The sequence below is a fragment of the Brachycentrus maculatus genome, unplaced genomic scaffold, assembly GCF_059751285.1.
Source record: "Brachycentrus maculatus isolate JH-2025_06_01 unplaced genomic scaffold, ASM5975128v1 h1tg000144l, whole genome shotgun sequence".
NCBI lineage: Eukaryota > Metazoa > Arthropoda > Insecta > Trichoptera > Brachycentridae > Brachycentrus > Brachycentrus maculatus.
This window is the reverse complement of record NW_028280897.1, coordinates 4,180,088-4,205,722: the sequence shown is the minus strand read 5'-3', so window position 1 is coordinate 4,205,722 and position 25,635 is coordinate 4,180,088. Positions and strand designations below refer to the sequence as shown.

General features: G+C 31.7%; 1 protein-coding gene across 1 annotated transcript; it reads right to left on the bottom strand.

The window, feature by feature from the left end:
- Window positions 1-149: 149 nt before the first annotated feature.
- LOC148308944 (LIM/homeobox protein Lhx9-like) lies at window positions 150-24,210 on the bottom strand. The gene is made up of 6 exons (XM_088260905.1): window positions 24,125-24,210; window positions 20,076-20,210; window positions 9,244-9,494; window positions 8,594-8,725; window positions 2,104-2,342; window positions 150-427 (listed from the first exon to the last, which is right to left on the bottom strand). The coding sequence occupies exons 1-6, from the start codon at window positions 24,208-24,210 to the stop codon at window positions 230-232; spliced, it is 1,041 nt and encodes a 346-aa protein (XP_088117031.1). The 3' UTR covers window positions 150-229.
- Between the last annotated feature and the right edge of the window lie 1,425 nt (window positions 24,211-25,635).

Sequence of the window (25,635 nt, the reverse complement as noted above, 5' to 3'; positions counted from 1 at the left end):
AAAGCGGCTGGATCAGGAGTCGTAATAATCGTCGGGTATGTATGAGGAGATGCATGAATGTAGAAGAGGCGAAGAATGTTTGCAAAGACAGTGGTGTGGCGTTCGATTCTCTCTGCCTACCCTGCGGGGAAGCGACATGATTTTTATATATTCATCCGGTTACTTTTATGGAATTCCGGTTCCGGTTGGTATTTTTCGTCTTCATTTCCTACCCCTACCGTTTTCCATTTTAACAATATTCGTGGTGTCCTTCTTCCTGCTGGAGGTACACGTCTCCAAAGGGCGCTGCCGATATATGTGAATGGATCATGTTAGGGTTGCCACCGCCGTTCAGGGCTCCGTTACTTCCGTTCTGCTGTCCTTGTCCCACTGTTTCCTGTCTCATCATGTTGCGACGCCACTTGGCTCGGGCGTTTTGGAACCAGACCTTGAACAAAATTGCATCGTCAATAATAACACTTACATGGAATAGGTACTATACACACACACACACACACACACACACACACACACACACACACACACACAGACACACACACACACACACACACACACACACACACACACACACACACACACACACACACACACACACACACACACACACACACACACACACACACACACACACACACACACACACACACACACTCACCCCAACCAACATTACTTTCATAAGAATAAAATCGGTGCATTTTTGTAATTGGCTGTAGATTTTTATTTTTGTTTCGGCATTAACTTTGTGGTAAGACATGTTACAATGATTGAAGAAAACACTTGTTTTTTACCACTTGAGTTTTATTATAGACTACATGTTTCAGAAGTTAAACTTCCATCATTCAGGTCTGTATAATGACTAGTTATTATACAGACCTGAATGATGGAAGTTTAACTTCTGAAACATGTAGTCTATAATAAAACTCAAATGATAAAAAAACAAGTGTTTTCTTTAATCATTTTGGCTGTAGATTTGTTAATTTTTGTTTATATTGTTTTGTAGTGGCTGTAAAAATCCCAAATAAATAAATAAATAAAGTAACATAATTTACAAAAAAAACACATGTATAATACCAATAAATGAGTTTAATTTTCAACATTTTGAGTGTGTCCAAATACTTGTTCACTTACATATTTGTTTACAAATAATTCAGGATTCAAACCTCACATACTAATAAAAGAGTTTCTGCTCAATAAAAAGCTTCTTTTCATCTCACCAATAGATGTCTCTAGTGAAGTTCTAGTGATTCAAGAATAATGTTTCAAAATTGGTTCATTTATATAGAACTTCCAAGAAGTTGAGTACTGTGGTAATGTTACACGACAGCAGCCCCGTAAATGCCCAGACTTCCATATACTTCTTCATCTTTGATGAGGTGTCGAAAAATGAGTTTTATTTCATTATACACGACTAGTTTCGAAAACTACAGTTGTTTTCATCTACAGGTGAATAAAAAGTAAAACGGTTCTTCTTCTTACCCTTATCCGCGCCCAATGGTGCATAGGGCACTGATGCAGTGTTATTTTGAACGTTTTTTACATTAAGGCAAGCTGATCACTCTTTCGCTTCAGGGACCAGTCCAGGGTAGTAATAAATAAATATTAAAGTGTAAAATCACCAATATTTATTTTCACCCCCCCCTTTCTGGGAATCGAACCTAGGATCTCCAGCACGGTAACCAAACACGCTAACTATTACACCACGGAGGCGAATAATTACAAGCAGCAAAACTATAACAGGTGAGTTTTACTGTTTAAGTTTTTCTGCCGTTTTGTTTATATTATTGATTGTTTATAGGATTGTTTCTAACCTTTCACTAGTCGGTAACGATAAAACCCGGTCACAGATCAAATAAAATGCAATAAAACCCCCTATAACGTTGAGATAGGTACCGCATTATCAGAGGGGATGTTATAAGTGGTTAATTTTTAATATCGTATTTTTACATTTTAACCAGCGGAAAAGTCTGAAATGAGTCATTAAAAAATTAAAATTAAATTTAAAGAAACTACCCAAAACTTTCCCATTATTAAGCGCGCTATCTCAACGTTATAGGGGGGTTAACTGTAAAAGTGAACCACGAAATGTCAACTTAATAATTTTACCTGCAAAACTCTCTTTGACAATCCCGTCTTTTGGGCAAGCTGCTTCAGGTCCTTAGCATCAGGGTTTTGGTTGATCGCGAAGTAGGACTTCATAGTCCTAAGTTGGTGATGCTTGAAGCTGGTCCTCATTCTCTTAGTTCTCTGGGAGTGTCTTCCGGAAGCGCTACACGGAGAAGTCACCGAGGAATCATATGACAGAGATTCCATAGAGGAGTTGAGGTCGGTAGGCTGTAGAATTTCTGAGAAAAATATAATCAAATATTTAAATAAAACACCTTAAAGAACCCCCACATTGCACTGCACGGCCAACCCCAAGGAAGACATAAGACGACTCACGGGCAGACAACCAAAGAGATGGATTGTCAGGAATCAACATCGCAGGAGGCAAATCCCTCTTAAATACAGGTCATAAGACCAACTTTCCTACAGATCGTGTACTCTTTATTGGAGAGAACTGCGTTATTTATTTTAAGGTTGTAAAATTAGAAATGTCTAGATAGAAATTAAATTATTGAAAAAAAATCGTAACGATAAATAATAATAATAATAATAAAACCCTTATCCGCACCCCAATGGTGCATAGGGCACTGCGTCATATAAACGCAGTGTTATCTTGATCGTTTACACATGAAGGAAAGGTGATTAGCCCTCCGCTTCAAGTACCAGTCCAGGGTAATATTGAATAAATATTACAGTGAAAAAATCATTCATATTTATTCTTACCCCCCCTGGGAATCGAACCCGGGTCCTCCAGAACGGTAGCCGAGCGTGCTGACCATTACACTACGGAGGCGGACGATATATAACCAATTAAAATAAAAAAAACATCAATCCACATATTTAGTTTTTCAGGTTTGAACTTCGTTGCTTAAGTTAAATTATATTAATTTTTAATCTAGGAAATTTCTGTAACAGAACCGCTATAAAATATAAAATGGAAATTTGAATCCCATCACTGGGTATATTCGACGAAAACAAATTAAAAAATGGTTCAAAATCTGCAATATTACATATTCATAAAAATTGTACCCAGTCATATATATGTATATATAATCAAAAGGACGAATCAGTTTTGATATATAAACATTTAAAGTTATTTCCGGTACGTGGAATATTGTGGATGAGTATCATCGTTGAACAACAAACTAGACAAAATATTGAAATCTTCTAGAACACAACCATGATACACGATTTACCCACAATGAAGGTTTGATAGTCCCAAGAATTAACTATAAATGTGGGAGTCGAACACTGCAATGTATAGTTCCAAACATTTTTAATTTGTTGCCGACGGAGGTTAGTTATCAAAGTAATATATGGGACAAAGGCAAAATAAAGGAATGGGTAAATGATCAAGAGTTAATTCTATGAAAATTGTAAAATAGTTTATGTTCTTAATTTTCTCTTTCTTTTTGTGTGTATATTAGGTTAAAATGAATAAAAATGATAAAAATGTATATAAAAAGAACTCCGCCCACAAGACAAGGCACAAGGTGGCTTGATGGGTCTCTGCAAAAATATTTTTAATATGTTTAAAATTGTTATTTGAATAAATATTTACTACATATTTATGTTAATAAAATTAAAAAAAAAAACAATAGAGTGATTGAATTTACCATATGAATATTTCGCATTTTATCATAATTACAAATATAGTATTATTGAAATAGACGTACATATAGTTGTAATTTAAGTACAATATTGGGATATTTTATTAAAAAAATTAAATAAATTTTACATCTTATACGAAAGCGAGTGCAAGTCATTAATAAATAATAAAGGAGAAAAATATATTAATTCATGTTTCATTTAAAAAATTTATATACTTATGCGCAATTTATTTAAATTAAATTAAATCGCTCAAAACTGTGCATTTATAAATTACAAATATATATATATATATATATATATATATATATATATATATATATATATATATATATATATATATATATATATATATATATATATATATATATATATATATATATATATATATATATATATATATATATATATATATATATATATATATATATATATATATATATATATATATATATATATATATATATATATATATATATATAAACGGTTATTTCGCTTAAATTAATAATCATTAAAAAAACAAACAGCCAACGCTAAGATAAAATAATGTTACAGCAATTTGCGAACAAAATAAACAAGTAATAAGTACCATGTATCCACGTATAGTAAAATACATATACATATATATACATGCCAAATTTTTCCATGGTCTTCTTTTGCTCCTATTTCAAACTGCATTTGGCACGTTTTCTATTACCCCGAATTCACTCATTCCGAAATTCTTCTTTGAATATATAATATAATTTTTAGTATTTTTAATAGACTTTTCTAAAGAATGAATGAATGAAAGAATGCTAAAATTATTAGATACAAATCTTAAAGATTTATTTATTTTTTATCATCATATGAATAATTACAAATTTCAAATTACGGTAATGTGTCCTCACAGAGATTTTATCCTCAAATACAGATGAATCTAATAAACAGGTATAAAGGATAGGTGGAGATATAAACGGATGTTATCTAAGGATCAGAAACAGATCAATGAATATGCGAAGAAGAAAAAAAAGTTTCGGCTTACGATCAGTCTCACGGTACGAATTAATAAGTTTGTTATTCGAGGTTTGACTTTGATAGTTTTACACCGTTTGCAAAATTACTGACTAATGAAATTTAGTAAAAACTAGAAGTTTCGACGTGATAGTTTATGGCTCCAGGTACAAGGGCCAATTTGTGACACGGAATATCTTTGGTAATACTACCACGATATTTGATTGGGGTGGCTTTTGTTGACAGAAGAGCATTAGATGGCGCGATACGTCACGTCCCCTATCGTCCGTGTTACAAAATAAAGGGTCCTGAAGTGCCAACAGAAGCGACAGTCTTGAGATGTTATAAAAACGCTAATACACACGTTTGTACTTTTTTCTTCATATTTATTAGTTGCTTAAGAATTTTCTCATTGGCTTTGTACAAGGATTTATAGGAAAATTTAGTTAATATGTCTTAAAAATATTAGTTAACGTGTATAGTTAATAATAAATTAAAGAGGTTGATTGACGCAAATTGACGCAGTGTTATCTTGATCATTAATTACATGAAGGCAAGGTGATCACTCTTGCGCTTCAGGAACCAGTCCAGGGTAATATTAAATAAATATTAGAGTGTTAAATCACTAATATTTATTTTCACCCCCCCCCCCTGGGAATCGACACCGGGACCTCCAGCACGGTAGGTTATCACGCTGACCATTACACCACGGAGGCGAACAAAATATATATATATATATATATATATATACATATATATATATATACATATATATACACACACACATATATATATATATATATATATATATATATATATATATATATATATATATATACATATATATATATATATATATATATATATATATATATATATATATATATATATATATATATATATATATTCATTTCAGATCGGCCTTAAAGCTAATATGAGTGCTTTAACGAATTATCAATTGAAATATTTATACATTGAAGGAAAAATGCAATGTTTTACAACATAGGTGAATAAATATAATTTATTTGTGAATACATCGTCACATATGTTATGTGAGGGGTGAGGGCAGAGGGTTCGTAATGTTGTGTTATGAGTAACGGTACTTGGATCATGTGTATACGTATATTTGACAATCATAACCTTTATTTACACAGAATTAGTACAGTTGTTGGTAAACAAAAGCTTTTTACATGCAACACTTCTATCACAATGTTTTCCGTTACTGCATACAAAAGAATAATGCTAGGGTCAGAATCTTCAAGTTGATAACTAAAGCTGTTTATTCAACGGATTTTAAGACGAAAGGGGATTCAAATCCATTCCCGGCAGTTAACAAATTTTGTTTACATATTTAATGCAAACAAAAATCCATACATTTCCAAACAAACGTTGTTTTATCGTGTATAAGGTGTTTTTTTAGAGGTTTACAAATTATAATTTCCTGCAATAAATTGATGGTGGTACTCGCCACATGGAATGTTGCGTCATCTTGTTGAAACCAAGAAGTTCTGTAGCGCTCTCCATTGACCGTAATCTGGTCAGTTTTGTCTTTTTTTTTTGGACATATATATATATATATATATTGCCATGCTTAGTAGGTGGTTTGATAATTGGATGAGAGTTGAGTGAAATTTCAAGGACGTGTCCGTTTTAAGACGCTATATATGAACAGTGAGGCAGCACACTTTGTGTAAGTAATTGTGTTTTGTGATTTATCATTGTGTTTCTTCGTTATCTTAAAAATATAGAGTCACGGACATATATCTCATATTTCATATATCACAAACCCTTAATATCAGTGTTACCAATTCAACGTTCAATCAATGACAGTGTAAATATTGAATACACAGAATTATTTTGATGTAATCATTGTATTTCTTTTGAAATGCTTTCTTTTTCTGTCTCTCATACTTAATCTCTCACAGTCTTTATAAATTCAAAAGTTTAACTTCTATTAACGGAATAGTAAATAATATAATGAATACGAATATTAGAAACACAGTACAATTCTTTTCACCCTTTTCCAAACAATGAACCGAGTGACTGCAAGTACTTTTTGTTTCTATTGTTTTAATCACTTTTCAGTATGTGTATAATGATACTCATAGTATTTATAACCGAGAATCATTAAAACATGCACGAACCCAACAATACAGCTTTTATAGCAAAATTTAATTTATTTACTATCCTGAGTAATATTTTATTTGCTCGCATATAGTGGATTACGCTGTTATACAATATTTACCAAAGGAAATTTTCATATAATACTCTGGCTTGGCAGACACAATGTAGTTGAAAACTGATACTCTTCCCTTTTCAAGAATACGGTACTTCGTTTGACTTTCATGCGCGATTGCCCCCAACGCTAAGGAACGAGAGAGGAAACAAAGGGTTGAAGCAAGAATGAGCAAACAACGATGAAGTTAAGTAATGAAGAATATAAGGTGAACTAACCAATTACCGCACTGTGAGCTTTTGTATGGTTTTTTTTTTACAGTAGATACTTATGTTTTGAATATTGAAAGCATTCACTTTGTGGATCATATTGATATATTATTTTGAGAAATAAAAATACTTTGTTTTTTGATCCACTCACATTTTTATTAACGACCAACTAGTTTCGGCAACAACCTGTTGCCCTCTTCAGGGTTTATTTTATGACTAAACATACATACAGGATATATAAAAAAAATTACTATCATATATACATGTTAAGTCATAAATTAAACCTTGAAGAGGGCAACAGGTTGTTGCCGAAACTAGTTGGTTGTTAATAATGTGAGTGGATCGAAAAATAAAGTCTTTTAATTTCTCAAAATAATAGATACTTATGTGATTAATAAATACATAACGCAACACTTTAATTTACCTTATTATTATTTATCGTACATTGTACTTTGTCCGCCTCCGTAGTGAAATGGTCACCACGCTCAACTACAGTTCTGGAGGTCTTGGGTTTGATTCCCAGGGGGGGTCAAGTAAATATACTCGTAAGTGATTTTTTCACTCTAATAGTTATTCAATATTACTTTGGACTAGTGACTCGTGCGGGAGGCTGATCACCTTTCCTTCGTGTGTTAAAGATCAAGATAACACTGCGTTTATATGATGCAGTGCCCTATGCACCATTGGGGTGTGGATAAGGGTTTGAAGAAGAAGAAGAAGTGAAGTAATTGTTAACAATAGGGTGTTTTGAAAATGATGCGGAATTAATCGAATTCATCGCTTCTCCGCAGGGGTAGGCAGAGAGAATCAAACGCCACACCACTCTGTCTTTGCAAACATTCTTAGCCTCTTCTACATTCTCGACGATTATTACAACTCCTAACCCGGCCGCTTTCAAGTATTTGACATACTTGATTGTGCCACGTTTACCTCGGTATTCCGTTGCTTCTTTTTCACTACATTCACTTCATAAATTTGTTATACCATCCTTTCCTTATTCATACGTTCCTCATGTCCAAACCATCTCAGCACACCTTTCTAAATTTTATCGATAATACTTATTTCAGCCTTGCTTTCTTTCCTTATTTAATTAGCTAGAATTCCTGATTACTTAAAAAAAAATTATAATGGAAATGTATCGTTTTGGTGAAGACCTACACAATTGATGAAACGTATTTTAGAGCTTTTAGTTTTTTTTTATTCAGGTGAAAATCATAAAGGTCAGGTATTGTTGGGTAATATATCCAAAAGAAAACAAGGTTTTCGTTGGATTGAATTCTACATTTATTTATGTGTATCCGAATACGTGACGCATAAATAAATGTAGAACCAACGAAAACCTTGTTTTATTTAGAATATATAACCCAACAATTCAATATGGAATTCTACCAACTGTCTGCAGTTACAATAAATAAGGTCAGGTATATCTTCAACAATGTCAACTCACCAAGTGTATTGTTCGACATTCTCATAGCTTGTACTTGCAGAGAGTCTGGAGATGGAACTTGTGATTTCCTTTTCCTTGGTCGACCTTTCTGCACTGGACCAACTGCGAAGTAATGGTTGGGTGAACCATTTGGTCTGAAAAAAACATTTCAATTAAGATCTAGGTTCAAAGAAAAAAAGGTATTGATTTATCAATTCTACCTATGATTGACAACCACACTACAACGATGTGGAGGAACAAACACATGAGAATAGAAATGAAAATATACGAAACATGTGTTTGACCAATAGCCACTTATGGGATTGAAGCAAGTGCAGATACTTTCAGAACAAAATCTCGACTTCGAACTTCCGAGATGAAGACTCTCCGATCCATAACCGGATACATTGCGAGACCGAGTAAGAAATACGGACATCCGGAGTATGTGTAAGATGAAGGATATCGTGAGGTGGGGACGACAACGAAGGCGATACTGGAATGATCATGTTAACAGAATGTCAGATGACAGACTTCCAAGTATCGCCTTTCAAGGAAGGAATCCCTGAAGGACGCAGACCCCCAGGCAGACCTCCAAAAAGGTAAAAAGACAGCTGGGAGTCAACATCCCAAGAGCTACAAGCGGAGGCATAAACAGATCCTTGGTCAAAAAGTGGAGATATCTTGCCTGAACATTGCAGCCATTTCTTCCTCACAATAGGCTTCGCTGAAGATCATCTCGTAGTGGGGTCTGCAGTAGACGGCCGAGTCCCTCATGCCGAAGGTGTCCCCCTTGCAGAGCGGCACTCCGCAGGTGGAGCAGACGAAGCAGTGCAGGTGGAACACCAGGTCTCTGGCCCTCATCACCAGCTCGTTGGCAGATATGCCAGCCTGGCACCGAGCGCATCTCTTCACGCAGAACATCCTGGGGACAAACGCACCTATATTTATTTATTGTAACTGGAGGCAGTTGGTAGAATTCAATTTTGAATTGTTGGGTAATATATCCAAAATAAAACACGGTTATTGGATTGAATTGTACTTTTATTTATAAACAAATGTACAATTATATAAACAAACGTATGTTTGATAATGTCTTAATACGACACTCCTTTCAACAACGTCATATATCAAAAATCGTCAATTTTCAGTTGTGGACGTTTTCGCAATACCCAGAAAATGTACTATATCCCAGCAAAAGCAGCATATTTTCAACTTAATATTTACCCGCTACAGGGCAGAAAGTGTTGTTTTTGCATTTTTAAGAAAGGGTATTGTTTAATGAATTTTTTTAGCATATTAAATATTTTTCAAATGGAGAAAAAACATTCAGGTTTTACCTAAAAAGATCTGTTGCACAGTAAAAAGTTCATTAAGTGGCTTGATATTTATTTTTAATAATTTTCATTATATTTTTAAACTTTAAAAACGATCTCCTAAAAATCAAGTCTTTTGATATATGACGTTGTTGAAAGGAGTGAGCAGCATATGTTAATAAAATTAGAATTCAATGCAATAACCGTGTTTAATTTTGGATGTATTACCCAAGAGCACCTAAATTTTTATTATTACTATCTTTGTGAAGATGTCAAGAAATAATATTGAAAACGTTTTAAGAGGTTCCACTTTGTATCCAAAAGGAAACAGGGCAGGTCTAAGCATCAGGTCGTGAGCTACATGCTTTACGTAGGTCTTGAGAGTGAGCTATGACACAGAGGGAGGTCACAATAGACCCAATATGGTCGCAGTGACATAAGGGATGCAAGATCCCTTGACATCTTATGAAAAAATAAATATAAAATAGCATATTATTTCTTGACATCTCAACATAGATGAAAAAGAATATGGAATAAGTCCAGAGGTACCTATTGTAAAATAAAAAATTAGTCATCTATAATGATGGCAATCACGTTTTGTAATTTAATCAAAACACATTTTTTTTACTCAGACAAGTCGTAAGACCTGTAAATACCTAGATTTCCATATTCTTATTTTGTTTAATTTTTTTAAAAATGGTTTTAAAAAAATACATGGAGGCCAATTTGTTATTTCTAACGATGGCATTCATATATTTCTTAATTTTAGCAAAAAAAAAAAATATTTTTACTGCTATGACAGGTCATAAGCCCTGTAATTACCCAGACTTCCATATTCTTCTTCGTCAATGATGAGATGTCAAAATGCAGATCTAAAATTAAACCCGATGTGTATATATTGTTAACATCTTCTATAGTTGTATGTCTCTGCGAAAAAATGTCGAATGTGATAAATATTACAGGAGCCGTTTATTAATACTAATTAACAATTCTATTTCTGAGATGCTGCGCGAGAAAAAAAAGAAAGAAAAATGATCTTAATTACCCGCAATTGCTTTCCTGCTGATAGCTTTATTGGCCGCTAATAATTTTGACCTAATCTTGTTACAATTGAACCTGAGTATTTTTATCCCAGATATACTAGAACAGTGGTTCTTATCCCATCGGTTTAATATGCGCGTTCACGCAACCCTTAACTGGAAAAATTAAACATATTTTTTTTCAAATTTAAACCAATACCCCCCCTCTTATAACGCTGAGATAGGTACCTAGTTATCGGATGGGACTTCTAAAGGAAGTTGATGTTTTTAAACATTATAAAATTAAACAACTTTATAATTAAAATGTAACATTCTTTTAAAATCACTATAAGTATTTTATTATAACTTAATTATAATGTCTACTGGTTTCAAAGCTAACCGCTTCTTTATCAAGATTAATTATAAAATGGAAAATCATAAAGTTATTGCTTCAAATATAAGTAATATAACTTTGTTTTAACCTTAAAATCATTAAAATTCTCATAATAATTTACATTCCCTTACCAAAAACTTCCACACTTTTTTTGTATGTCGATGTTTTTGGTAAGGGAATGTAATTAATTATGAGTATTGTAATGTTTTTAATATTTTAGAATTTCGATAAACCCTGATTATGACAAGGTTATTGTCGAAACCGGTAGATTAAAGTGTACTTATAATAAAAAAGTGGTTAAAACAAAGTTGTTTAATTTTATCAAGTTTATAAAATGTGCCACAAAGTATCAGCGAAAAACATTCAAGAAATTAATGTTTTTAAATTGTACGTAAATTGCAAAAACGCCTATTCAAAATTTACAACACTAAAACAAGTAGCGTTTGTATTGTGGCTGCGCTGAAGCCGCATTGCAAGCGCTAGATCTATTGGATAAATGAATATATCGTATGAATAGTCGGGTGTGTTTTGAGCTCCGCCGAACCCGGGAGACTGTCTCACCGAACCCAGGTTAAGAACCACTGTACTAGACTATAGTGACATTGTAACGGTCGAATCACTTACGAAATGGTTTTCGTTATTTGTCCACAATTGTGATGTTAAGTGTTACAATTGACCCAGCAATTGGGTAGTTCAACATATTTCTTCCTTATGGCACTTAGGAATCGAATCAGGAAGTCGTTTTAATTTCGTATAACAAATATGTCACTGCATACATTTTTATAAAGTATAAGACGAGTGTTTAGAATTAGACAGGCGCCGTGGCGTAGACACTCGACTGCGAAGCTGGCGTCGCGGGTTCGATTTCCACCAATTGCAAATTAGCCAAGCGTACTGACCTTTACACTACGGGGGCGAAAAAAATATGCATTTATTTATTACCGAATATAATCTCATCTCTAAAAGATCCACCATGTTTCACTTCTACTACTATATATATATATATATATATATATATATATATATATATATATATATATATATATATATATATATATATATATATATATATATATATATATATATATATATATATATATATATATATATATATATATATATATATATATATATATATATATATATATATATATATATATATATATATATATATATATATATATATATATATATATTTATATATATATGTATATATATATATATATATATATATATATATGTATGTATATATATATATATATATATATATATATATATATATATATATATATATATATATATATATATATATATATATATATATATATAACTATATATATATATATAACGTGGTAATATTTTCCTTTTGAAAATTAAGTGTAAATAATATGTAAAGTGGGTGTATAATAATAAAATAAACAATGTGTTGCTTTGTAATTAAAGTTTATTCTTAATTTATCTTTATAATAACTTTATATCTATCTATCTATCTATCTATCTGATTCTGACAGTTAATAATATTATCAGAAGTCTTTTGTTTTATTCTGTGCGACGCATGCGGCATCTGGTGGTAGAACTGTTTTATGTAGGTACTTTTTGTAAGTACTTAATAAAATGTATAGGTAGGTACCTAGTTATTTTATTACATATAATAGATTTATATTATCCACTGACACTTCGTGATGGAATTGCATTTTTAATTTATTATTAGATTAAAACCAATATTTTTAGCTTTTCCACTTTTTTATTTGACCAGCGACCGGGTTTCGTCGTTACCGACATCATCAGACTGGTCTGTCGTTACCGACATCATCAGACCAGTCTGATGATGTCGGTAACGACGAAACCCGGTCGCTGGTCAAATAAAAAAGTGGAAAAGCTAAAAATATTGGTTTTAATCTAATAATAAATTATTACATATATATAGAACTTTCAAGAATTTGAGTTGTGTGGTTGTCAATCATGGGTAGAATTGGTGTACTGAATACTGGCCACAAGAAGAAGGCTATTGGTGAGAGGAAGAACCTTTTTTTTTGAGCAGAAATTCTAATATTTGTATGTGAGGTCCGAATCTTGGATTATAATCACATACATGAGAAACGCCCGAAAATATCATTTTTTTATCATTTTAGCTAATAATTTTACCAGACTTCCATATTCTTCTTCATTTATGTTGAGATGTAAAAATAGTTTGAAATAACTCCTATAAATGGAGATAATCCAAATTTGCGAACTAGGATTTGGACACACTCAAAATTTTATCTTTCTATACATTGAGCTTTGATCTTTCTCTCTTCCCCTTTTCCTTCCTCCCGCCCCTCTTCCGGGTATTTACAATTAACGACATATCGCTCATTCCTTTCAAGAACGTCATAAATCAAAAATCGTCAATTTTCAGTTGCGCATGTTATCGGAATGCCCAGAAAATGTACAATATCCCAGCAAAAGCAGCATATTTTTAACTTAATATTTACCCGCTACAGGGCAGAAGATATTGTTTTTGCATTTAAAAAAAAATAATTGTTTAATTATTTTTTTAAATATACTTAATATTTTTCAAATGGAGAAAAAACCATCAGGTTTCACATAAAAAGATCTGTTGCACAGTAAAAAGTTCAAATAGTGGCTTGATATTTATTTTCAATACATTGTATAATATTTTTACACTTTAAATACGTTCTCCTGAAAAATCAAGTTTTTATTTTATTTATGACGTTCTTGAAAGGAGTGAGCGATATGTGAAATTTTGTAAATGGAATGTTTTATAATATTACATGTTTTTTTTAGGTTTATGTATTTATGTAACTGTTCTGATAAATTAATGAATAAATATATTCAGGTAATTAGGCATCTTCCGTTTCATGATCAATTTGATAGTTCTCTATCCCAACTTTTAAACCCCCTCCGTAAGCTGTCTTTTCAATGGAAGGATGGTACGATATAAGGAGGGCCGGATGTTCACGGAAGTCGAGTTTCCTTTCTTCTGAGCCAGTGAAAAAGTATAATGGACGGCTAGGCTTTCATTACTTTATGACATACGTTACTTCTGCAGCCATAAATAGTAGAGTGAAACCTCTCATAACGAGTAATTCGCATAACGAGCAAAAAAAATCATAAAAAGTTGCTCCCTTAACGAGTTACAGAGAAAGGGAAAGTCCCCTTTTCACGACATTCACTTGAGAGCCGGGACATCCGCGCCGGGACTCAAGGTGGAAAACAACGATATTGAATATATTGTGAAAAAGCTCACCTAAAAGTTGACCACTGAAAAGCCTATGGAGTTGCATCGCATTTCACAGCAAGAAATTATGGAGGAGAGCTTATTAATAGAGAAGAAGGAAGTGTCTCTATTGAAGTTCTAGTGATTCAAGAATAATGTTTCAAAATTGGTTAATATATATATGTAGAACTTCAAGAATTTCAGTAGTGAGGTTGTCAATATTTTTTTTTTGTTTTTTTTTTTTATTAATTTTTTTTTTTACAAAAACGTATTTAAATAAAACATAATAGTTGGTAAATGCACAATACATTTCAATATATAACGTTTCTACCTCTCTAATAAAGTAGACACTTGTATTTAGAGAGGGAGTTCGTTTTACAATTTTTTTTAAACAAAGTGTATTAAACAAAAGTAAATTAAAATTAAAATTAAAAATAAAACAAGGTAAATAAAAAAAAAAAATCTTTGGTATGGAGTCTAGGTAGGGGTGAGTCTTATACGCTTTTTTTATTTTAATTTTAAAGATTTGATAGTTTTCTATAATGGATAATTCTCAGAATAATGGGTAGAATTGGTGAACACGTGTGTAAAGTGATCGTCAGCCCCGTAAATGCCAGGACTTCCATATTCTTCTTCATCTTTGATGAGATGTCAAAATATAAGAAGGAAGCAGCAAAAATCTTCTAAAACAATGAGATAAATGCTGAAAGCATGGAAAACTGTCTCATAATACATTAAGAAGCATCACTCTAATAAGGTGGTAACTATTCGTTCTATAAATTTATTATGTAATAATGATATGACTCATTTCACTACGTAACAATATATAAGTAATTTGATTTGGATATACGTTAAAAAATATATTTAAAAAAATGAGTGTAGTTTCGGCATGGAACGCATTATCGTATTTTACATTGATTTGTATGGAAAAAAAAGTTTCGCTTAGCGAGAAAGATGTTGGAACGAATTATGCTCGTTATAAGAGGTTCCACTGTATATCCAAAAGCAAACAAGGCAGGCTTAGGCATCAGGTCGTGAGCTACATGCCTCACGTAGGTCTTTAGAGTGAGCTATGACACAGAGGGAGGTCACAATAGACCCAATATGGTTGTAGTGACATAAGGGATGCAAGATCCCTTGACGTCTTATAAAAAAAGCATATTATTTCTTGAAATCTCAATATAGATGAAGAAGAATGTGGAGGTCTGGGCATTTACGGGGCTAACGACCAAATGTCCAGACTTATATTCTTCATCATCTATGTTGTGATGTCAAAAAATAGACAATATTTAGACACACTCAAAATATTGAAAAAAAAAGCATCGTGAAGAATGCTCCAGAATTGTAAGAGAAAGGAAGGAGGCATGACAGATGTATCGGCAATAAATGCAATTATTTATTAACAACATTTTTAACGTGTCTAAATACTTGTTCACAAATCTGGATAACCTCCGATTATAGGAGTTATTTTACATATTATTTTTTGACATATCAACATATGTGAAGAAGAATATGGAAGTCTGGGCATTTACGGGGCTTACGACCGTCATAGCCTATGAATGGTTTAAGTGATCACTCTACACACTGGAATATTTGCATTAAAATATGTATTTATTACCAAATTTTTAATAAGAGACATTATTTGTTTGATTTTATTTTATAAATTACAATGAAACTTCAAATTTGATTTTTAAAACGTCCAATTCGGAGTGAAATGCCTGTATTTTGTGACGTGTTAAACGCAGTAAAATATATTTTCAGTTAAAAATACAGTGAGTTTAAAAAAATCTATCAATATAAGATTTATCAATATGAATCAAACCACGTTAATTATAACCTACATTTGGAATAGGGAAAAAAAATATTTTGGTGGACAAATTGTTTGTCTTTTATGATTGATTGATTGATAATTTGTTTTAGTTTTAGCTTTTGCTCCGATTTATGTCTGTCTGATATTTTAAAGTCGTGTACTGTGAGAAACGCCGGCTGTGTATGACACTCCTCTGTAAAAAGTTTCACATTAATTTTTATAAAACTCATAATACTCACCAAGCCTTGATAATATGGAAACATTGACGGATATGTTGTCATAAAACAGTATTTTATTTATTTAAATATCTTAAATATATATATTGAATATATGACATGTTATCATAACACAGGAGGGATGTTTCACCGCCAAAATTTTGCAGTGGCCGACTGTCCCAACTGACTTTATTTACTAGATGGTGTAACTTTAAAAAAAATGATACCGATGGGGACGAAATTAGGTTCCAGGACGAAATTTGGCGACTGTACCTTATATAATAGATAGCTAAGTATTTTTTAAATACAAACTAAGGGTTGCAAATATGCCATAGATGGATATTGTTATTTTATATACTTAATCTTAAAATCAAACACTGATTTTTTGAGTCTACTAAGTTGTATTTTATTGTTAAAAAAACATCAAAAATCAATTTTTTGACAATTTTTTCGCGCTTATTATGGCATTTTCTAACGAACGTGAAGAATGATAATTGTAATAATTATCAATTAAAATATATATCAAACCTTTTGTCAAGTCAAAATGATGCGCAATACATCGAAACATTTGTCAGAATAGATTTTTAAGAAATAGCGATATTTACCAAGTAAAACATATTTAAGACTGTATGTGAAAATTATCATTCAAGAATTATTTGTATAATACCAATTTAAATTGATAAAGCAACTGATCTTAAGAAAAATACGGCGATTTGTATACGTATAATGTTATCCGTATAATATATTATGAAAGTATTATATAATATACAATTCATTTGGTCCTTTGATTGAGATGGTTAGCATGAATTGCGACTCATTAATTTATTTACTGAATAAACATGAACACAATTTGCCAAAACAATTGTATGGAAAATATAAATCTCACGATACCAATAAATTTATCAAGAACATGTAAAAATTACAGTGAAACCACGATATAACGGACTAATTGAGAGAGGTGGTGTCAGTTAAAGACGGAAATCCTTTATATAAAAATAGATTTAAAATAAATCATAAAACTTTATTTTTATTTTTTATATTAAGATATTAATAAACAGTGGGTACAAAAAATAAACAAAATTATTAATATTTAAAGCATTTACTTTATGGTTAGTTATTTTGACTTAATTTTTTTTTACAAAATTATATTTATTGTATTCGGACACTTCGCTCACTCCGTTCAAGAACGTCATAAATCAAAAAACTTGATTTTTCAGTAGAACGTTTTCAAAGTTTGAAAATATAATGCAATGTATTAAAAATAAATATCAAGCTACTTATTGAACTTTTACTGTGCCACAGATCTTTTTAGGTAAAACCTGAAGGATTTGTCTTCATTTGAAAAATATTTATTAAATTTAAAAAAATAATTAAACAACACCTTTTCTTCAAACTGCAAAAACAACACTTTCTGCCCTATAGTGGGTAAATATTAAGTTAAAAATTTGTCTCTTTCGCTGGGATATAGTACATTTTCCGGGCATCCCGAAAACATGCACAACTGAAAATTGACGATTTTTTATTTATGACGTTCTTGAAAGGAGTGAGCAACTTGTGAATTGACATTACTGTTTGATATCGACGCGTTTGCTTTTGGTAATCCTGTTTGGAAAAAGGAATCTAGTTTTAGTTTTCACTTTTAAAGTTCTGAGACATAATTTGTGATAATAATGATACCTAAAAATTGTCCACATGAAACTAGATTTCAAGCATGTATAATATTGTCAGGACGTTTTTTTTATTTTATAATTTTACCAGATTTTTTGTCTGTTTTATCCGAAGTTCGTCGAATAGAGGTCCATTATATCGAGGTTTTACTGTACAGCTAAAGAAAGTGTGTACGTACGAGTATGTATGTATGAAAAGCTTGAGAGAAATATTTACCAGAGGGATAATTTATTTTCATATTCTTTGAATTTGGCATGTTTTTCTTATAATACCCTCGTAATACCTTTCTTCCGTCGAGAATTGACTACCCAGAAAATAAAAATACTTTATTAAAAGGTTTAATTTTTAATGTTATGAAAGATAAATAGTTCAACATAATGTAGATAAATGTTTATCTAGAAAGTTATGTTTACACATAAGAAAATAAAACTGAGACATTTAACGATTTTTTTATTTTTAAATTGAAACTTCTCAGGCGGCGATTCGATAATCGATAATTAGATGAGAATTGAGAGTGAATTTTAAATAAAGCGTTACGTTTATTGTGCACATTTCGTTACATGAGAGGGAAGAAGAGGAGTTTCAGCACTTTAATATTTAGTTAGGGTATACGAAGTCCACTTCCGTAGTATAATGGTCGGTCAGCACGTTAGGCTACCTTTTTTGATGTCGCGGGTTCGATTCCCAGGGTAGGATTCTTTCACTCTAGTATTTATTCAATATTACCCGGGAAGGTACCTGAAGCGGAGGGCTGATCACCTTTTCTTCATGTGTGACTATCAAGATAACTAATCCTACTACCATCACGCCGTTACCCCGCAGGGGTAGACAGAGAGGATAGAACGCCCCACTCTTCTGTCTTGACATACACTTCTCGGTTCCTTCACATCTATACATCTAGTCATACATGCCCTCCGATTACGCAGACTTTAGATACCACAGTATTTTAGGTTCTAATTAGTATATTAAAAGTTTTGTTAACTTTGTGGTATGGTAATATACGTCTCTCCTTTTCATTAATTTTTATCTTTCAAATTTTTTTTCGTATAAATGTCACAGTAGTAATTTTATGATTATTTCGAAACCGGTAGTCACGAATAAGTGTTTATAAAAGTGGTATTACATAAAAACAAGGATGAATGATAAGGAGAGGACAATGTTATTTTACGTTCTGATTGGATCAATACTGCGTTTGCATGATGCAGTGCCCTATGCACCATTGGGGTGCGGAATATGGTTTGAAGAAGAAAATACGAAGTTTTGTACATGTGAAAAATCACTTCTCATTTTGGTTTTGAACTGCTTAGGAAATCGGTCTTTTGTCCAAAACAAGTATTTTGACGGTATAAGACATCATATTGAGTGAGTCAAAATACTTGTTCACAAATGGATTATCTCCAATTACAGGAGCTATTATTAATAATATTATTTTCCTCAGATACAAATAAAAGACTTTCTGACCAATAAAAAGCTTATTTCATCCCACCAATAGATGTCTCTAGTGAAAATTCTAGTGATTCAGGTACAATGTGTCGAAATTTATCATATAAATATATAAAACTTCATTATTATACAGACCTGAATGATGGAAGTTTAACTTCTGAAACATGTAGTCTATAATAAAACTCAAGTGGTAAAAAACGAAGTGTTTTCTTTAATCAATATAAAACTTCCAAGAATTTGAGTAGTGTGGCTGTCAATCATGGGTAGAATTGGTGAATGTTACATTACATGTTAAATGTATTTGAAGTGATCACTTCAACCAACCCATGGCGGTCGTGAGCCCCGTAAATACCAAGCTTCCACATTCTTCTTCGTCTATGTTGAGATTTAAAAAAATTATTTTACTAGAGTTTTTGATTACCTATAGTAGTCGTCTTTGCAGTAAATGTTGTTTTCCCTTGCAAAGCAGGTCAACTCTGTGTCGAGTGGCAGGCGACACTCACAGCAACGCAGGCAAGGAGCATGCCATTGTCTGTCCGCTGCTAGTAGGTAAAACCTGCAAAAATGTAAAAAATGAATTATAGCTAAAATTCTGGTAAATTCCTGTTATGAATTATAGCTTCAATTCTGGTAAATTCCTGTTAAAATGTTTAAGAATTATAACCAAAGTTCTGGTAAACTCCTGTAAAACTGTTTATGAGTTATATCTAAAGTTCTGTTAAATTCCAGTAGAAATGTTAATGTATTATAACTTATGTCTGGTAAATTCCTGTAAAAATGTTTATGGATTATAGCTTAAGTTCTGGAAATTTCTACAAAAATGTTAATGTGTTATAACTAATATTCTGGTAATCTTATAAAAAACGCTTATTAATTATATCTAAAGTTCTTGCACATTCCTGTAAAATGTTAATGAATAATAGCTTAAGTATTAATAAATTCCTGTAAAAATGTTTAGTCCGCCTGCGTCGTGCAATGGTCAGCACGCTAGGTTACCGTTCTGGAGGTCCCGGGTCCGATTCCTAGGGGAGGGATCAAATAAATATAAGTGATTTTTTTCACTCTAATATTCATTCAATATTACCCCGGACTGGTACCTGAAGCGGAGGGCTGATTACCTTTCCTTCGTGTGTTAACGATCAGGATAATACTGCTTATATATGATGTAGTGCCCTATGAACCATTGGGGTGCGGATAAGGGTATGATAAAGAAGAAAAATGATTATGAATTATAGCAAAATTTCTGGTAATAAAATTATAAAGATCACTCTTGCTGATGCGTGAGTTGGAGGAAAGGGAAGGCAAGTATCTCATTGAGTTTTGCGGTTGTCAATCACGGATAGAACGGTGAATGTTTCGCTGTGTATAAATTTACAATTAAACCAGCCCACGATTGGTCATTGGCGGTGTTAATACCCAGACTTAAATTTTCCCATAAATGTTTTATTAGGTTGATGCATAAATAACGTCGTATTTATATTATTATTATTATTAAACTAGTATTTTTCGTAGGGCGAAGAATTCCTGTCTGATTTAGTAAATTATAAAAATAATTATTTTTTGACATCTCATCAAAGATGAGGAAGAATATGGAAGTCTGGGCATTTACGGGGCTTACGACCGTCATAGGCTGGTTTAAGTGATCACTTTACACACGTGTAACATTCACCAATTCTACCCATTATTGACAACCAACTACTCAAATTCTTGGAAGTTCTATATATATGAACCAATTTAGAAACCTTGTTCATGAATCACTAGAACTTCACTAGAGACATCTATTGGTGAGATGTAAAGAATAATTATGATGTAAATATAATTCAGAATTTGTGAACAAGTATTTGGACACTCTCAAAATGTTGTAAATAAAAATAATTGTTTATAATTGAAATAAATTTTACAAAGATTTTTCGATATCGGTTTTTTTAAAGCTGATATATGCACAATCATCATTATGACATCTTATTAACCTTCATCTGACAAACATTTGAATTTTTTTCAGTTTATTTTGTTTTTAATTATTCTGATAAAACGAATTTCTCAGTCTTCCGAAACTCAAAATAAGCTCAACTAATTCAATTATTCTGCAATAACAAAGACAGCTAATAATAGATACGATAATTAATATGTGGTCATATCTATGTTGCTAGTTGTAGCCACATACAAACACACACATACACACACACACACACACACACACACACACACACACACACACACACACACACACACACACACACACACACACACACACACTCAAACACACACAAACATATAAGCTTTACATAATATAGAATATACATAGACATGTCGTTATCAAATTCTTAATCAAGCTATATATTATGTATCGTATTGCATAGTTCTTTAAGACCATTAATAAAAAGTATGTAAATAGTGATATTTATGTTTTTGTTCGCTTTCGTAGTGTAGTGATTAGTGCATTCGGCTACCATGCTGGAAATCCTGGGTTCGAATCCCAGGATTTCCAGCATGGTAGGGGAAGGGAAAAAATAAATTTAATTTTGAAAAAATGTGATATTTCACTCCAATGTTTATTAAATATTTTTATTTCAAGGTTTACTTGATAAATACAACTATTTATTTAAATCTATTGTGACACATGTTTCGATGAATTCCGCATCATTTTCAAACACCGTAATGATGCGGAATGCAGCGAAACACGCGTCACAATATATTTTAAGAATATACCGAGTGAAACTTAAATTGAAAATGAATAGATTTCATCTAATGAAATTAATTTAATATCGCTGGATTCAAATACAGGACTGGTCACCTTGTTATCATGTTATAATGGTCAGTATAATGCGATTCAGTGTCCTATGCACCATTCGGTGCGATAGAGGTTAGAAGAAGAAGAAGATTATAGTGTTTGAATTTCATTTTAGCATTTGAAATTCATTTTAATATATTTAAGTTCTAAAATTAAAATAATGTGTTAACTAAAGTGGTTATTTAGGATACCTACAATAAAAACTAAAATAATGAGTTAAATTTAGTAGTTAATTAGAATACAACAAAAACTAATATAATGTGTTTAACTTAGTGGTTAATTAGAATACAACAAAAACTAAACTAATGTATTGAACTTAGTGGTTAATTAGAATACAACAAAAACTAAAATAATGTGTTGAACTTAGTGGTTAATTAGAATACAACAAAAACTTAAATAATGTGTAAAATTTTGTGTACAATTAAAACTAAAATAACGTGTTAAATTTAGTGGTTATTTAGTATACAATAAAAACTAAATTGAAACGGTAAATTTCGTGGTTATTTAGTGTTACAATGCAGGGTTACAATACTTGAGCTTTATGGAGTGTAACGCTACGCAAAAGTATACTCAGGATTTAATCTCATCGTCGCTGTTGTTTGTTTTTCAATTCAACGTGCATTTCATCAAATGCACCGATTTAACGCATAAAATAAATATGATGCGATTTTGAAGCATGCACTGTAGTGCAAGCACGTGTGATAGGGATTATAACCAACGCATCCCTTACTTGCATTTACATTTGACATATATAATATAGAACCCAGTTAGGGATCCAAAATAAATGAACTGGAAAAATACTTTATGAAAAGATATTTGTTTTACAACATTTTGAGAGTGACCTAATACTTGTTCACAAATCTGGATTATCTCCAATTAAAGGAGTTATTTTTTTATTATTTTTTGACATCTCAACATACATGAAGAAGAATATACAAGAATGTTTGTTTTATTTATCGTTTCGGCATTCACTTTGTTAAAATGAATGATTAACATGATTAAATTGTATATATGACGGTCGTCAGCCCCGTAAATGCCCAGACTTCCATATTCTTCTTCGTCTTTGATGAGATGTCAAAAATAAAAAATAAATTAAATTAAATTGTAAATGAAAACACTTATATTTTAGCACTTAAGTGGTAGAAAGGTTATAAGGTTGTGTTAGTGATTAGTTATATTTTCTTATTTGTTTCTTTTAAACATGCTTCTTACATTATATATTTATATGCCTTTTTACTTTACCCGTTTATTGCTGTATATTATATTTAATATTTCCCCTGCGTTAGTTTCGTTTAATTTTAAACCTTTTTTTTTAATTTTCTTATTTGTGTTTCAGTCTTGTTACCCTTAATCCCATGTCTCAAAATGTGAAATGGGAATTACTGATCGGGAATATTTTATATGTATGCAATGAATGTAATATGTTTAAAAATAATGCATGTTTAATAATAATGACTAATGCATGGAATGTGTTTAAAAATAAAATATTTTTTTATGTTGCTAAAATTTTATTATACATGGCAAATAAAATAAAATGCATCTTTTTTCATATTCATGTAACGAGAATGATCCAAAAATACTTAAATATTGCGTGATTTTGAAATGAAATATATCAATCGCATTCGTAATACTAATTTTTCATTTTTGTTTCATTTTTTTATTTATTTCAATTTTATCACCTGTCTAGTATGGGTCCACCACATCCCGCACAACCCTCGGGAGAGGTTGGAGACCGTTCTGGAGCCCCTTCCCTTTCTTTCAGCATATCGGGAGCCACACCGAACTTTTTCACAATCACTGAAAAAACATGTTTCAAAAGATCTATCGAAGTGCGCGAGTTTTTAACTAGTTATTTTTCAGTAAAATAAAATATTATATTATTTTATTTTTTATGTCTTTTAAATTGATTTTATTATTAAAAATATGTTTTGTTTTAAAATTGTATTAATTGGTTGTGTGTTTAAATTTCATCGACTCGATTTGAGCGCGTGATGTTATTATTTGTTAACGTTAGCGATGCGCTGTTGAGGGACGATCGTATATTCCGACGCTCTCGATCAGACTGCGTCCTGGCGTTTGAGAGAGCAGCGTCGCGACGCTCCACCCACTAGACTCACCCCAAACTCACCCCTTTTCACTACCACCAATGATAGCGCCCCTCTCAAACACGGCCGAACAATGCAGAGTTCAAAATCGCAGTCTGCGCTTTCGTTTCACTGTAGATTTTTGGACTCATTTAATTTATCGACTAGGAAATTTTTGTTCTTCCGTTCATAGAAAATTGACGAGAATGGAGAATAGAAGTCTGTTATATCGAGGTTTTAATGTGCAGTTAATCAAAGTATGTATGAATGAATGAAGAGTATGAGAGAAATATTTATCAGAGGTAAAATTTATTTTCAAATTCTTTGGGTTTGACATGTTTTATTTTATGATACTTCTCTTTCATCGAGAATCGACTACCCAATACATATAAAATATTATCAAAAATTAGAATTTTTGATGGAAAGAAATAAATAGTTATGTTTATCAAAAAAGTTATGTTTACATACAATAAAATAAAACTAAGGCATTTGACGAAATTAAATAACTTTTAGAACTGAAACCTTCAGCTAGATAATCGATAATTCCATGAGAATTGAAAGTGAAATTTCTAAAAACCGTCACGTTTATTGAGCACATTTCGTTTCATGAAAGGGAAGACACGCAGAGAGAAGGACAAAAATAGCCATACATTCTAAAGCTGCAGGAGTGGAGCAAAAGAGAGTGACATCTACACAACGATACGATGAGATGTGTCGCGTATGCGCTCGTTGTTGATGTACACGTCAGATCTATATATGAACAGCTGAGTAACACATATTGTTTACGTAATATTTATCATTGTTTTTGACTATCCCAACGAATCAATTACAAATCCGGAACTACGATAGATGCAATTTTCAGTATTCGAAGCAACAATTAATGACAGTGTAAATATTGAATAAACAGAATATTCTTTATGTATATAAATTTTGTATTTCTTTTGAGATGCTCCCTCTCTCATTATGCTTTATTTTTTAAAGAAGTTTTACTTCTGTCACGTGTACGATTTTACAAGTACATTTTTTGTACTAGCTGTACCCAGCCACGCGTTGCTGTGCCCCACTCTGATTAAATGGAAAAAATCACATATTTCTATTATGTGATA

Coding starts and splice junctions, on each gene's coding strand:
- LOC148308944 (XM_088260905.1), bottom strand. CDS start 24,210: ATGCTGAAAGAAAGGGAAGGGGCTCCAGAACGGTCTCCAACCTCTCCC. Junction 20,211..24,124: donor GGTGGACCCATACTAGACAG/GTGATAAAATTG, acceptor ACATTTTTGCAG/GTTTTACCTACTAGCAGCGG. Junction 8,726..9,243: donor GTTCAGGCAAGATATCTCCA/CTTTTTGACCAA, acceptor TTTTTTTCAGAC/CAAATGGTTCACCCAACCAT.